The 15284-nt window shown below is 34.1% G+C and overlaps 2 protein-coding genes across 2 annotated transcripts; one reads left to right on the top strand and one right to left on the bottom strand.

Annotated features, from left to right (window-relative positions):
* Positions 1 to 14: 14 nt before the first annotated feature.
* Positions 15 to 3772, top strand: LOC113474376. The gene is made up of 6 exons (XM_026835150.1): positions 15 to 122; positions 526 to 748; positions 1201 to 1431; positions 1907 to 2016; positions 2190 to 2303; positions 2742 to 3772. The coding sequence occupies exons 1-6, from the start codon at positions 72 to 74 to the stop codon at positions 2832 to 2834; spliced, it is 822 nt and encodes a 273-aa protein (XP_026690951.1). The 5' UTR covers positions 15 to 71; the 3' UTR covers positions 2835 to 3772.
* A 409-nt stretch (positions 3773 to 4181) lies between these two features.
* LOC100184298 (protein transport protein Sec24C) lies at positions 4182 to 13993 on the bottom strand. Its single transcript, XM_002125536.4, has 22 exons — positions 13791 to 13993; positions 13293 to 13438; positions 12799 to 12935; positions 12397 to 12554; positions 12014 to 12113; positions 10677 to 10880; positions 10542 to 10618; positions 10134 to 10322; positions 9808 to 9924; positions 9168 to 9371; positions 8860 to 8957; positions 8477 to 8585; positions 7878 to 7994; positions 7671 to 7825; positions 7348 to 7460; positions 6987 to 7132; positions 6489 to 6634; positions 5994 to 6162; positions 5485 to 5607; positions 5215 to 5406; positions 5057 to 5146; positions 4182 to 4693 (listed from the first exon to the last, which is right to left on the bottom strand). The coding sequence occupies exons 1-22, from the start codon at positions 13902 to 13904 to the stop codon at positions 4553 to 4555; spliced, it is 3045 nt and encodes a 1014-aa protein (XP_002125572.1). The 5' UTR covers positions 13905 to 13993; the 3' UTR covers positions 4182 to 4552.
* Positions 13994 to 15284: the final 1291 nt, after the last annotated feature.

The raw sequence follows: 15284 nt of genomic DNA, 5'->3' as shown, positions 1-15284 counted from the left end.
GATGCGCATTGCTAGTTAGACACGTTGTAATAACAATTAGATTTGTACCATTCAGTTATTATAGTATAAGCATGTTTATCAGTTGGATGTTAGGTACTTTACTTGTAGTTTACAATGTTAAGGTAATTTTATGTTAAACACGTATAAGTGATAGTTTTAAGATAAGCGTGTATTCGCTCTGCCACTCTTCAATTTAAAGAAAAAATTGACCAGCTGTGAAATTATAATTAGGTTTTATATTGAGTTCGCAAGTCTCGCACCTAAGATTGCCCAATACGTGTTAATGTTGTTTTGTTTCATATACATATTTTATTATTAATGAAAATGTTATTTCTGCAATAAACGCGTTATATGAACACTTATTCGCCGCAGAAAAAAAAATATATATGCTCCCTATGCATATTTACTTTTCAGGGCGGTATATTATCTACTTTATTGGATCATATTTGGTCTTTCATAAACGCGACAGTAATGTGCGAACATATTTCCCTGTTATTTTGATTTCAAGCACATTTGTTGTTGTAGATGACGCTCAGTTGTCGCCAACAATGGCAGCAAGCAGCAATCGATGCAGTTCACGAATTACTGGATCACGAATTGGAACCCGTGAATCCGGCAGATGTCATTTATGAAAAACTTGATCACGAAGTTATTAAGACAAAATCTCTCTTTCGATCTGGTGGTCACAATATGAACTTCTGGGGTCCCTTCTCAGTTTACACCGATGCCGGTGGTTGTTATGAAGAAGGTAATGAAGGCTGTAATATGAGATGCGTTCTTGTGTTTGAAGTTGTTTATTTATATAAAAAAAATAGTAAATTATATCAATGACATTTTATACTGAATATGTAAGCTGTTAGACTTCTATATATAGGTAGATGGGCAAGATGGGGCATCTTTTTTATTCTATTTTTAGGTCTCGTACTGTTAGTAAACAAAAAAAAACATTTAAAGAATTATAAAACTGTATCTTAGCCACTCCCATAGACCGTTGTTAAATGTTTAAAATACGATCAGTGTGTTCGGATATTATGTGCCGCGTATCCCGTCTTTTCCTATTCCGATATATATCGCTGCTACTTGACACGTGACGTACTTAAATAAAATTATCCCAAAGTTTACAATGTTCAAAACGCTAATAGTGGATCTGCGCGCCATCTATTATTTTAAACGGTCTAATTGTTTATCATCTACATGCAGATCGACCAGAAACATACACGGGAGCTTACACACTAAGTGAAAGCGGACAAAGTTGTCTTATGTGGAGGGACTTTACAAAATGGATTCGGCAACATTCGAAACACACAATGTTGGCAAAACAAAGGAAAATGCTAAATTCATCCTGGGCATCTATGCAAGGGAAAGATTACAGTGAGGAAGACGCCATCTTAAAAGCGGCGAACGAAACTATTGCAAACATGGAGGAACAAGGTTATTACATAGCACGCCGATTTTTGTTAAACAATTATAAGACGCATGTATTTGTTAAACATGCTATGAATAAAAACAAGATGGTGAACACGAGTTCACTAAATTTTAATTAAAACTTACTATGTGACTAACCTGGTGTACCTATACTGCAAAACATGATGTGGTGTATAAATAGATATACTATAATAGATACTTCTACAACTTTTGATTAGTCATCCGACAAGCAGTGAGAAACAGGCAAGCATCTTTGAACCCAGATTCCAGTTTTGTTTTATACTTTTTTTACATTTTAACAATAATTCCATATAGTAGGGTGGGGGAGATGGGACACCTTTTTTATTCCATTTTCTCGTCCCATTTGGTAGTAATAATGAACATTTAAAGAACTATAAAATCGTACTTCCACGACTTCTACCTTTCTCTACCCCTGTTATATATAGTATATAGCTGAATATAACTTCATCCATATGTCTAGGTTTGGTGAGTCACAACTTTTGTCGTGATTTTGACGGAAATGGTAAACCGTGGTGTTTTGTTCAAAAAGGTCGAATGATAATGTGGGAGAATTGTGGTGTTCCAGTTTGTGTAAGTTAAACATAACTTATTATAGGTGAAGGCACAAGTTATAGAGTTGCTAATTACAATGAAGTTGTTTGAGAATGAAATTAAACATAGCCCATACAGCTTCGTGGTTTGCTTTAAAATACGCCGTGGCAGAACCCAAAGCAAGCGTTACAAAAACCAAACTGTATTAACAGACATTGTGTTGGAGAATGCGGCAACGAGCTCTTCGATTCAAATTTAATCCGATGTTATTCAAAAATTATTGGCTCCCACAATGCAATTTCAATGGATCTTTTGCTCGTGTGCAGGTAATTTGTTTTGTTGGTTTATTAAACATAGTAGACTCTTGTTATTGAATATTAGTTTTTTCCGTCAATGATGTTTGGTACCTGTCCATCAGTTCAAAAAAAAGTATAGGGTGGGGAAGATGGACAACCTTTCATTCTATTTTTGCGACCCTTTTGGTAGTACACTAAAACATTCAAAAAATTAAAAAACCGTATTCGCTCTCACACTCCCATACAGACCCTTGTTATTAGTTTAAAATACAATGAGGATACTCAGATATTATGAGCCGACGATGTCCCGTTTTCCCCCATTCTACTATATCCAATATATATTTAAATATTCTTTATTTACTGTCAAATGTCACAAGAAATTAGAATAAAACGGCTTCTTATCTTTCCCTATTCTACTTTAAATATACTGCATGTGTAAAAACTAAAAATGACAATTCTTCGACACAGTGTTGGAAGGTATATTGTTGGTGTTCGAGGTACGATGGTGGTGTAATACGAGAAACACTTATAAAAGGCAACAGATCGCAAATGAAATGTTAGAATTGTAAATGAATGTATTTTACTGGAGCCTGATTACTTTTACGGTTTCAGTAAAAAATTTCTCATCTCTTTGTACGTAAAAGTAGGGCGGGGGTGGAAGATGAGACACCTTTTCATTCTGTTTTCTCATCACAGCATTTGGTAGTAAACAGAGAACATTTAAAGAATTATAAAACTGTATTCTCACGACTTCCATAGACCGTTGCTAATTGTTTAAAACACGATCAGCATATTTGGACATTACGTGCATTATGTGCTAAAGGTGTTCCGTCTCCCCCTACCCTACTTGTACACCAATTCGCAACAATTAAACTATGAGCCAAGTTGAAACAAGTTTCTGTAACCACGGTGCTTGTTGATTTATCTTTAATCAATGCGGAACTATTAAATAATTGAGAAACTCATGATGTATTATGTTATCTATGCTGTGATTATCATTAATTATGAATCGCGAGAAACTGGTGTTGGAATTTCACGCGACACGAATATAAAGCTTGGTGAAAAAGGCGAGCTATCTATAAATATGGGTTGGTGTGGGTAAGTCACCACAAGTATACGAAAGATGAACTTACAATGTATTCTGTTGGTGTGTTTACTGGGATATTGCACTGCTACAATTCCCAATGAGTGCTGCGACAATCCAGACCTTCAAAACTACAGCAAATGTCTTGGAACTGAAAGAATTTGTGAGTTGATGTCATTATTGAACGAAAACAGAGAAACAGGTGGCATTATGGCAACAGGCAAGCGATCACGTGATATATGTGATGACTTTCGAATTATCTCACCGAGATTGAAAGCAATGTGTGAAGCAAATGCCAATAAACTCAAATCTACTATGGATAAGAAATATGAAGCAAGTGTCGGGAATTGGTTCTGGAACTGAAATAGATTTCTTGTGCTGTTTTGATCTTAGTAATAAACATATTGTACCTCCATTCTGTAGTATACTTGGACTGCGTTATTTTAAATGTAACATTTTTATTGATATGCGCATAGCGCGGCAACATAAGAATTGTTGCACGGGTGTTCTGTTGACGCGGTGGCTTTAGGTACTACACTCTACTCACGGCCTACTAGAGATATCTCTAGTAGGCCGTGCTCTACTCTACACCAATTGTGCCCAACTGCGAGTTTACAGACGATTTTTTTAAAGGTGTGTTTAAACAACATGGCATATGTAGTAGGCTGGGAAAAGATGAGACACAATTCATTCCATTTATCGTCTCATTTGGGACTGCGAGACCGTCGTTATTGTTTAAAATACGATCGGGAGAATTGGATAATTAGACGCTAAGCGTGTCCCGTCTTCCCCTACCCCATTTCCCCCAAAAATAAGCAACCAAATTACGACCTTAGACTTTTATTTTTTTTAACGGGCGATAAAACGTTCAAGTCAAATAAGCAAGGCCTATATACAAGTGAGCATCTATACATATCCGTGTACCAATCACAATCTTCTGTGAATTCCGTCACCAATGACAACTAACACCACATGGTCGTGACGTCATAATTAATGGTCGGAAAATAACTTATGCTTCTATATTACCGAGGAGACCTCATAAAACAGAAATAGTTGTCCCATAGTTAATACAATGTTATTGCACAATGGTTATAGAATATGCAGCGTCGGAATTGCATTTTATCTTATCCATCCAAACATACGATTGCCTATACATTCAAATATTTGGACACAAAGGTTAAAATAATTTTCATGACTAGTTCAGCAAAGCTCGTATTTCTTTGTGCATATGACATAAGAAATCCACATATGAAGTAGCACCACCAGCTCCACGGTCTTCTGCCAACAAATGTTTAAACCATGGCTCCAATTTATCTCGTTGTCGTACAATAGTGAACTGCAAGAAATACATTGATGTTGTCATGTGATAAGAATGATACATGCTTCAGTAATGGAACTTCGTAGCAAATTACGTACAAGCTACATGTACGAAGTCATCCTCAGTGTCTATACTGGCGTATACGACATTCAATGTGGTGGTGTAGATTATGCAATACATTCACAGACAGTACTTTATTATAAAAAAATGTGAAACATCAAATAATGAACACATAACAAAGGCCCACAATTTTATAAAATGTTCTTTTTGTGCATGTTTGTTCTAAACCAGTGCTTTCCTTTTTTGCGATGCAAATCAAACATTGAGCAGAAATAAATAGGTAAAGCTATTTCCTGACACTCAGTTATGTTATGGACATACCTTCATTTGACGATTTCGTGATGCTTGTAACTTAGCAACCAGATCACGAAGTTTTCTTGAATCTTCATTATCATAAACAACAAGGTTGACCTGCAAGTTTCAAAGTATATACATGAGCAGATGAGCTTGAATGAAATCAATCTTTAATCGTAACTCACCAAGTCAATATCAATCTGTGCCGCACTTTGGACACCGAAGACATTTTGTATCCAGGCTGGATCAACAGATTGTCCGATCCATAGAAACAAACTAACTGCATTCTCAAGCAGATAAGCTTCATTCTCCTTCATTCGCTCTTCAGAACAACGGATAGCAGGGGGAAGTCCCTCAATCGAGACAGTTTCACCGAACTAAAATAAATCAGAAATTATATTGAATTATTTTATGCAAGCAGTGAAATTTGAAGTCATTATAATAATATGACTTACCACTGGTATAAGACGTGGATACAAAAATGTTTGTGTGTCCGAAACATCCATGGAAATAATAAGGTGGCGCAAATAAGCTCGATCATCAGTGGTGACGTCATGTGACGAATGGATGGCATCGTTCTGATGATAAAACAACATAAACATCTTATTATTTTGATTTCACCTAAAACCTGAGCCTTAAAAGCTTTTTATTTTAAAACAACTTTTAGAAACTAATTGTTTGTGCATTTAATTAGCAAAAGCAATATTCTAAACTCCATAACCACAAAGCATAAGAAACTTTAGCGACAAAATCATGCCAAGTTCATGTTAGTCTAAATACGAGGCTGAAGTTCAGTTAGCTTATCAATATCTCACAATTGACTTCAATTATGGAGGGAATTTGTTGAATAGTGATGGAGTTTACTATATTTAAAATATTTACACATTATATTTAATACCTTTTTATTATTTTGCATTACCATGTGCTGCTCTATATTACACACAAATACTTGTAAAATGTTTACCTTCAATAAACAGTTCAAGTACACAGGCAACAACTTCATGCACTCTGGTAGGATAAGTTGTCCCGGTGACGAGGGTGAAGCCACATGTTTACGATACGTGGCAAGTGTCACCGATATCTGGTTAATCAACTCTTCCCGTAGTTTTGCAGATGAAGATTGTAGAGCAGATCTAATATTAATAGAGAGTTAGAATAAAGTAACTTGGAATAAATTCCGTGAAACTGACCCTGATCTGGTGCTCATAAAGTTGAACGCTTTTAATGTAAAGAAATATTAAATTTTCACAGAAAATGTAAAATTTAATTGACAATGAATGTTGCAAAATTTAGTTAACAAATTATACCTATAATACTATTTCATTCATTTTATACAAACATTTTTTGATTTATTACATTATGTAAAATATTACCTACAACACTATTTATCACATTATGTAAACTACATTGCTTTAAAATAAAACAAATCTGCCGTGAATAAATCAAAGTGTGAACTTACACAACCGCTTTCTTAGCAAGATAATTCATCAAAACATCCGTTTCACAAGATCTGTATAAATCAGCAAGCTGGGTACATACACTCAAGTTTAGATTATGTAAACGAAGTCGACGCTGTCCACTCACTGATGTGTACAACAGAGCAATCTACAAAAACAACAATAACAGTTCTTAACAGTTAGTTAATATATGATCATATACTAAACATGTATTTATTGTGAAATATTGGGGAAACTGTTGTTGTAACACAGAGGTTATAATATTACTATGCAGTGGCTCTGGCTTCGTACTTCTCATAGCTGCTTGTATGCAACTTTTGTTTATTTTTTTAATTTTTTTTAACAGATTTGGACTGAAGCAAATTAATGTTAAGGTCTTCGATCCAAAACAGTTCCAAGAACACAAACAAGATAACAGCAGTAAATATGGAAGCGGGTTTATCTGTTTATAACTTGTTTAACTAGCACCAGCCATATTTTATCAAACATAGTTGAATCACCTGCACGTACGCCCCATATTCCTCAGCTATTTTATCATCGTGTTTCAACTCAACTTGGATGGCTTTATCGCAATCTATGGCGGCCAATTCAACATCTGTGGTGTTACCCATGTATAAGGAACCATAGAACTGGACAGCGCGGATACCTGGGAACATTAGTAATGCCATGTTTGGTCAAAGAAAATTTATCAAACATGAATTTAGAAGAAATCAATGAAAAATAAAGAATTTGGATGATATAAAATCAGGTTATTAAATGGGTATTTCATGTATAAACCAAGATATCTTTAGTGATGGATAAATAACATTAAGCATATTCTAACACTTGGATCTGGTAGTGGATTAATAATGGAGTACAAACCGGTGCTTGTTCTCACACGCATGATTGCATCGAACACAATGTCACGTTGAAGGTCATGAGCAAAATCTTTGATGAAACGAGAACCATCGATGTCAGATCGGAAGAAGTTGTATCTAAGTTGTATTAAAGTTAATATTGGAAGTTTTATGCCAAGACTATTTGACAAAAATCTACGGGCGTATATTTTCGACATTTTCGAAGCCAAGACATTTTCGAAGAAATGATCTTCTGACAAAACTTTGTAAATATTTTATTAAAAACTAACATATCCTTTTCTATACAGTAGGTTTTATTGAAACACATCTTTTATTTAAGTAACTTACTTGTACACCTGTCCCCCTGTATATTGTGGGACTTGCGATAAGGTTGCTACATCCACATATTGGTTAGGAAATAAGAACAAATCCACACAGCAAGCTTGAGCAACACAATCCTTTGCAAGTTTCTCATAGAAGTTGCTTGCAGGGTTGAATAAAACCTAAACCAATCAATCAATTAATCAGAAACAAAAATAATAAAAAAAAAATTACCTTTTCTTTGTCTGTTGCAATTAATTTCCGATCATCACGATTTTTGAGTTTTCCAGGTGCTTCCCCTATTGGGAGACTGGTATGGAACATGAACAACTTCCCAGCACATTCTGCCGACTGAGGAGTAATGTCAGTAAAACATTTATATCAGGAAATGTGGAATATCATTTCATTAACTGAGTACGGATGGCTTAATATTAACAAATACTGGATTAAGTTTGTATATGGAAACCACTTTTTCAAACCTAATGGAAAATATTAAAAATAAGCTTTGATACAAAATATTGATGCATCATACTGGAGTTTTTAAACTGTTTCATTCTCCGATGCAACGCTTTTTTTAGGAAACTTGTATTTCACACATTGGTACATCACTCAAACATGCTCATAGTGTTTTTAAATTTTAACTGCGGGAATTCCATTAAAACTTAATCAAACCAGTGGGCAAAGGTGAGCAGTTTTACAATCTTGTTGTGATTATAACAAGAGCAAGCAGAGTTAAAGGACATTGGCACTGGTTTTTTTCATTAGAAAAGGCAAAATGTTTTATTTTATTTTATGTAAATAACATAACATTGCAACACTAACTATGACTTTACCTTGAGTGCTTGCACAACAGCTTGAATGACCGGAGCAAACACAAGCTCAGTTTCCCGAGTGTCACGAAACATGTCAGGTATTTGATCCAACAAACTGTCTATCACATGCCTGGTAGATATTTAAATAAAGATTGTGTAACTTTCATTATCCTCATGTGGCCAGAAAAGGACATAAATTGGTTCTGTTTCATACACCTCAACCTTTACAAGTTAACACGAATGCAACTTTGTGGTTGAATTTTATTTTCTGTGACATGCCTTGAACCCATAACCTCAAATTATAGGCACGCATGTTAAGCAACTGTGTTACGGCACTGACAACTGTGACAATAATTTGTCTTGCTTAAGATACGTCAAAACAACTCTTATTTTAAGGATATTACCTAGATTGATCAAGATCAACAAGGAATCCATCTTGTAATGGAACGAACACATCATTAACATCTGATACTACCATCATCTGTGGTTGTGCCAGGGAACTCTGTTTTTCATATATATTACTATTAGTTGTGTTCAAAGTATGTTTTCAACAAAAAAGTGTAAACTTTCAAAACTAGTCGCAACTTTTATAGTTTTAAGTGTTTAATTCTTTACAAATTTGCAGTAAGTTCTGTTTAACCCACATACTAACTACTCAAATTTATTATTAGTTTTTTTAGTTAGACAACTTCCATATTTAAAACACACAAACCTTCAAATTATAGAAATGCAAGACATTGTTATAAGTGATGAAACCAACTCTAATTGAGGATTTCTCTTGATGTGCTTCTTTAGGTAGAGTATCAAGCAATGTATGGAGTTGTCGGCACAGAAGGTCAACATAACCAGACTTCATTGCGTTGTATGAAACATCAATGGCAAATATAAAGGCCGGGGAAAGTGGAAACTTATCATTCTAACAACAAAAAGAAACAAGTTACTTGAATTATATATTCTGTGCAAGGTTGACAATTCTGCATTGACACGAATGAAAAATAATCAAATTAAGTCTACAAACTAAACTCCAAAAATTAATAAATAGAATGTAAGGTTTTATAATACTTTTAACTGTGAACGAAGGCAATTATTGAATAAAAGGAATATAATGATTAATAATACTACACAGCTCCGATCATTTTAAAAGCAAATATCTTGAAAATGCTTTTAGTAAAGCCTTTGTTTGGGTTTTGTTTTGCTTATGTTAACATGAATTGCCAAAATACTAAACCTGCAACTAATAGTCAGTTATGGATACTTTGTATTATAGTAGAAATTGTACACAATTTTTGTGAAAACTTTTTCAAAAGATCGTTTGTTATTTATTGTTAGTGTTGAGTCATTTAAGAACTTACCCGACAATAATCTTTTGTTGCGATGAATTCATACGAACCTCGGCACAACTCGGGCCTTCTATATTTATCCACACGATGGTTCATGTGGTCGAGGTGATCAAAATAACTATGTGGGGTCTGTAACATTGTGTTAATTATTGATTGACCTGCTGAACTTTGGAACTAAGAACATTCCTATCGCTAATACATATGAAACATAGAAACTGTTAAATTCAATTATAAGCCAGTGTTATTGTTATCTTTCATTATAATAAACATAATTCTCACGATAAGTAATTATATTTCCTCACAAAAAGATAGAGTTTGTAATTTTCATATAAACTTACATCTGTGATTGCATTACACAGGACACACTGAAACCTTCTTCCACCATCAGTGAATGTAAACTGTGGGCACATGTATGCCTTGCATCGTTTGCATCGAATTGGACCATCAGGGCCCGGGTCAACTATAAATGGTGGAGATTCACCCTCAGGTAAAGCTGATAATGGCTTCACACATAAACTCATTGGTACCTGGGATATCAAAACAATTGGATTAGAAAGATAAAAAAGTCACAGGTATACGACTTGGGGTTGCATTATTCTGTAAATATCCTTTGTTTGCTACTGTTACTATATGGGACAAGAAAATAAAATGAAATCACGTCTAATCTTATCCATACTACTATATGTTAGCCAATTAAAACAAAATTACACACAACAAATATATACTAATACAATAGCCTAACTTACTTGACAATTCTTGGCCATATCGGCAGTTGCTGGTAGATTGTATGCTGTACACCGAACATACCTTGGGCTGACACTCCCTATGTAATGAAATACATTATACAACAAGCTATAGTTTACACAATGTTAGGTACGTACCCATATCTTCTACAGTGAACTGAGTGGTCACCAATGGAGGTACCAAGCCTCTGCCTTCTGTGCGGAACCCTTCCCCTCCACGGTTTATTTTATCATCTTGTATAACTTGTATGGGGCTTGGCATGGCATCAGGGTCAAGTCTTTTTGGTGGTGCAGTCACTGGTTGGTTGGGGTAATTAGGTGGCCTTGCAACCCCTGCTGCTCCTGTGGTGTTTGTTAAATATGTTGATAAGCAGAAATATCAAAACATATCAGCTTGACAGCTTCATACAAAAATTATGAAATTTGTTTTAGAGAGATTGACCCTCTTACAAATGTTGCAACTACTATTTAAGTTACAACTTTATATGTCTATGGTGGTCGATCGTTAACACAAAAAAAAATCCATTTTTAAGGCGCAGTTCAAATTTCCTTTGGACTACTTTTGTTTGTTTTCCTTTTTAATTTAAATTTCATTTTGCGTCACAATAGCAATTTAGGTGTCCAGGACTTTAAACACAAGAGTTTTGTAACTGATGGAATGGGCAATATGCAATATTGTGTTCACGGTCGTGAATGTTTAGTTCAGCAATGTTCTATCAAAAGATTTATAACATTGTGCTGAAATTTAGACGGCAATTACAAATTTTGACATGCCAATTAAAATCAGGACTATTTAAAGGGGCATACCAACGAAAAAAGAAAATTTGTGTTTTGAAAGCTCAAATGTAACCTAATGATAGCATCAAAGTTTGCCAAAATGATACGGCTTCTAAAAAAAAGTAAAAACCTGCTTAAGTAAAAAAAATTTGACAGGTTCGACAATGCATGGGATTTTCCATCAGAAAAAATTTTACTCAAATTTGATCGTTTCTAAAATACTAAATATTATATATACTTTGGTATACTAAATTCTTTTACAAGAATATAATAAAAAAATATTGTAAAACATAGACTTTACTATATTTAACTTTTTCTATTGAACCAAGGTACATACAAGATTTTGCTGACTCAGCATATTTTCATACCTAATGTTAAAACAAGAAAACTGACTTTTTATAAGAAAAATGGTACAGTAGGTACTAGTGAGTGTAACATTTTATACCCTAATATATCATACAGATACATATTATATATATTTGTTTTGCCAAATAGAAAATAAATCAGGTTAAGTTTATGCGAATGATTCAATTCAATTTGAATTAACAGTCTGTTGAATATAAACAATAACAAATAAATGACACCAATGTAATGAGATGACACTAAAATTTATCGGAACTACTAATCTATAAATTAACTTAATCATAGGTTTGTGATTCTGTGAACACATATTATAAAAAAGTAGTAAACATACAAACCTGGTGGTCCAGGTTGTGGATAAGATTGTGTTGGGTTAATTGTTTGTGGTGGAGGTATGTAACCAGGAGTGCTTGGGGGTGGCATGTAAGATCCAGGTGCCTAAAAAGTTAAATAGTTGATACCTTAAACTGTTACTTGTATAAAGTATTCAAAAAGAATAAGTTACCACAATTAACCTACGCAGTTAATTTAATTTAAATTTAGAAATACAATCATACAACGTGATAACACTTTGAATATGCTTTTGAATAAGGAATTGTTATTTACAGTGTGAAAACTTCAACTTAAACAGGTAAGCAGTAACTCAGTAAGCAATCAAACAAATAAACAAGCAAAAAATAAATAGGTTGTATACATTTTAAAAGAACGTGCGCATGAATACCTGGTTAAAGGTTTGGTTTTGGTTGTTAATACTCATGTTTGACATTTGTTGATGAATAGGTTGGTACGGGGGTTGGTTTGGTTTGGAATATGAATGTTCGTTTGGCCGAGGGGGTTCTCCAGCACCAGATACAGGATAACCAGGTTGTTGGGGATATTCTGTTTGGTAATTACAAATAGAATAATAAACATTATATACATAAATATATATTAGGCTCTCCCCTCTTTACTAAATTTAAACCAACACCCAAAGTAAGTAAAACGCATTGTGAGATAAAAAGAAATTATATACCTTATGATAAAGCCCAAAAACTAGCAATTGTTTTACAATTATGCAGAAAATACCAAAAAATGATTTACAATGAGTCTATATCACATATGATAGTGTTTATATCACAATCACCTGAAGTTGGTGGACGTTGATAGTTTTGTTGATACCCACTTGCTGGGGGATTGTTCATTCCAGAGTTTGTATTACTTGGTAATGGTGGTGGTGACGTTATTGGTTGGTTGTATGAAGTAGGGGGTGGATTCATTTGTCTAATAATGTACAATTGTTAATTACTTATTTTTATAAGTAAGAGGTAAAATAGTTAATACACTCCGGTCAAATAAACTAAGGTGATGTTGATTTCAATTCATACGTTTACAATATAACTTCTTTTATTTATACAGTCAAGTTTTTGTACGGCATAAAAAAGGCTTATTTACAGTCAACAGCTTAATTGCTTGGGTAATTTTTATAAAGAGATGCAGGTTAGGTAGGCTTATTGATTTTAAATTAGTCTTAAAATTTTAAACATCTTCCAAACAGGTAATTTTAAAAAACAGTAACGCATGTACACATTTTCTGGAGCTGTATTTTAACTTTAGTAACATAATATATACAAAACTTACGGTCCAGAATGATACATATTGTTGCTTTGATATTGATGGCCATTATAATATCCATTTACCGATGTTACGGGTGGTTGTTGGCTTGGTATGCTTCCACTTGTAGCTGGTGGGGTATGTTTACTTGTTTGTAAAGCACCACCATGAGTCTGCAGAGGTAAAAAAATAATGAATATAGCAACATTGCTTAAGCGACAACAAATAGTGTGGTCGAACATGTTCCATTAACATCAGACACATTGTTGTTTTTGAGCTACTAATTAGAATACAAATAACAAACAATGGTAAGGAACATTTGACATAAGTTGTATTGCCTGGAATTTGAATCTGAGCAATTAAGGTAACTCAAAACAAATCCGGGTACAGGTCGTTTGTAATCAACGTTTTGGTATTAATTAAACTATAATAAATTGCAGCAAAATGCTACTACTGTGAAATAAACATTTCATATCTTATTTTAACAGAAAATATTGGCTATAGTTATATTATTGGCCCACTTACATAAGTAACATTTCCACCAACAGCAGAATTATGTGGTGGATAGTTGGATTGATTGTACACAGGATCCATGGACATTGGGCCCTGGGGTGGATACTGATAATTTGGAGGCTGCATTTTATTAAATCAGGGTCAATTAGGCAAGTTCATTTGTTGCTAGTTTTTTCTTCAGATGTTAAAATTCTTAAACAAACAGTAACAAATCTAAATACAAGGTATACAAGTAAAAGTAATTGGCACCAGTGAAGGCAAAGATCAATATGTTAAACAAAAAGAATGATGCTATTACTATCACCATAAGCACAAAAGATAAGATTTATGATTACAGATTAGCAAATAAATATTTTTAAAAGTCGTATGAGGTAAATAAAAAGCTCTGCACAACAAACGAAACAAAATTAAATCTGGTTCGAATGTTTTCGAGTTCTAAACCCAACAATGTAACCAGAAATTTGTTAAACATACAACTACCTACAACAACAACAAGCAACAACCGAACACACCACAGCTGACACATTGCATAAACGCCTCTAGTGGTAAGTATGTTTTTGCCACGTCAGAATTAAAACGTTAGTCTCGCAGCAGTGAACAGAACGTTATCTGCAATGTCTTTAATAATCATAGTAGAAAAACAACGTTATACGCAAAATATTATTGCTATGCTACAAAAATGTATATGTTTGAACCTCAGCAGTGACTGCTGTACAATGCGAGACACCCGCCCGAAGCTTCTAAATGACGTTGGTCAGTGCACCTGATAGAAACGTGCGATCGCGCGGCAACTTTCGTTTTGTCTGTTGGGTATTGGTGTCTACATGAGGTATATAGCTGCGACGGCCAAGTATTTTAAATTGTTGTAGACCACAGCGTTGAAAACAGAATACGATTACAATCAACAAATATAATGATCACATATTTTACTGTAGTCAGTAGCTCATTTGAAGTAGTACAATGGGGGAAGATGGGACACTTAAGCACATATTGCCAAATATTTCCAAAATCAAAATAGATGAAAGATTTTGGGTAATACCACGAATTAGTACTATCATTCCTTTATTAATTGACACCAATTTATTAAAATATAATAAAACACACGAGGAGTTGCTTAGCGATCCGCACAACAAGGGGAGAACTTTAGGGGAATCATTTATTAATACAATTCTAATGATAGCGAGAGCTGTTTTGGTATACTGATAAGGCGAAGAGTTAAGAACTTGAAGGTAAACTATTATTATAGTAAGGTGGGGGGGGGGGATGGGACACTTTGTCGAACGAGACTTTTTCAATTTTCTTTTTACGGACCCCTATTTAATGATAATCAGGAAAACAAGATTACAGAATTATTCGACAGTATTATTACGACTTTATAAAACGCCCATCAAAGCTGATTACTGTATTTAAATATTTAAAAAAAGTGTAAAATAGAAACAGTATACTTTGAACAGGTAAAACAATGCGAAATAGTAAGGTGCTATTTTTTAATGCTTGCTAAATCAC

This window comes from Ciona intestinalis, chromosome 7 (assembly GCF_000224145.3).
Source record: "Ciona intestinalis chromosome 7, KH, whole genome shotgun sequence".
NCBI classification, from domain to species: domain Eukaryota; kingdom Metazoa; phylum Chordata; class Ascidiacea; order Phlebobranchia; family Cionidae; genus Ciona; species Ciona intestinalis.
The sequence above is the reverse complement of the archived record's forward strand: the minus strand, read 5'-3'. Positions and strand labels throughout refer to the sequence as shown.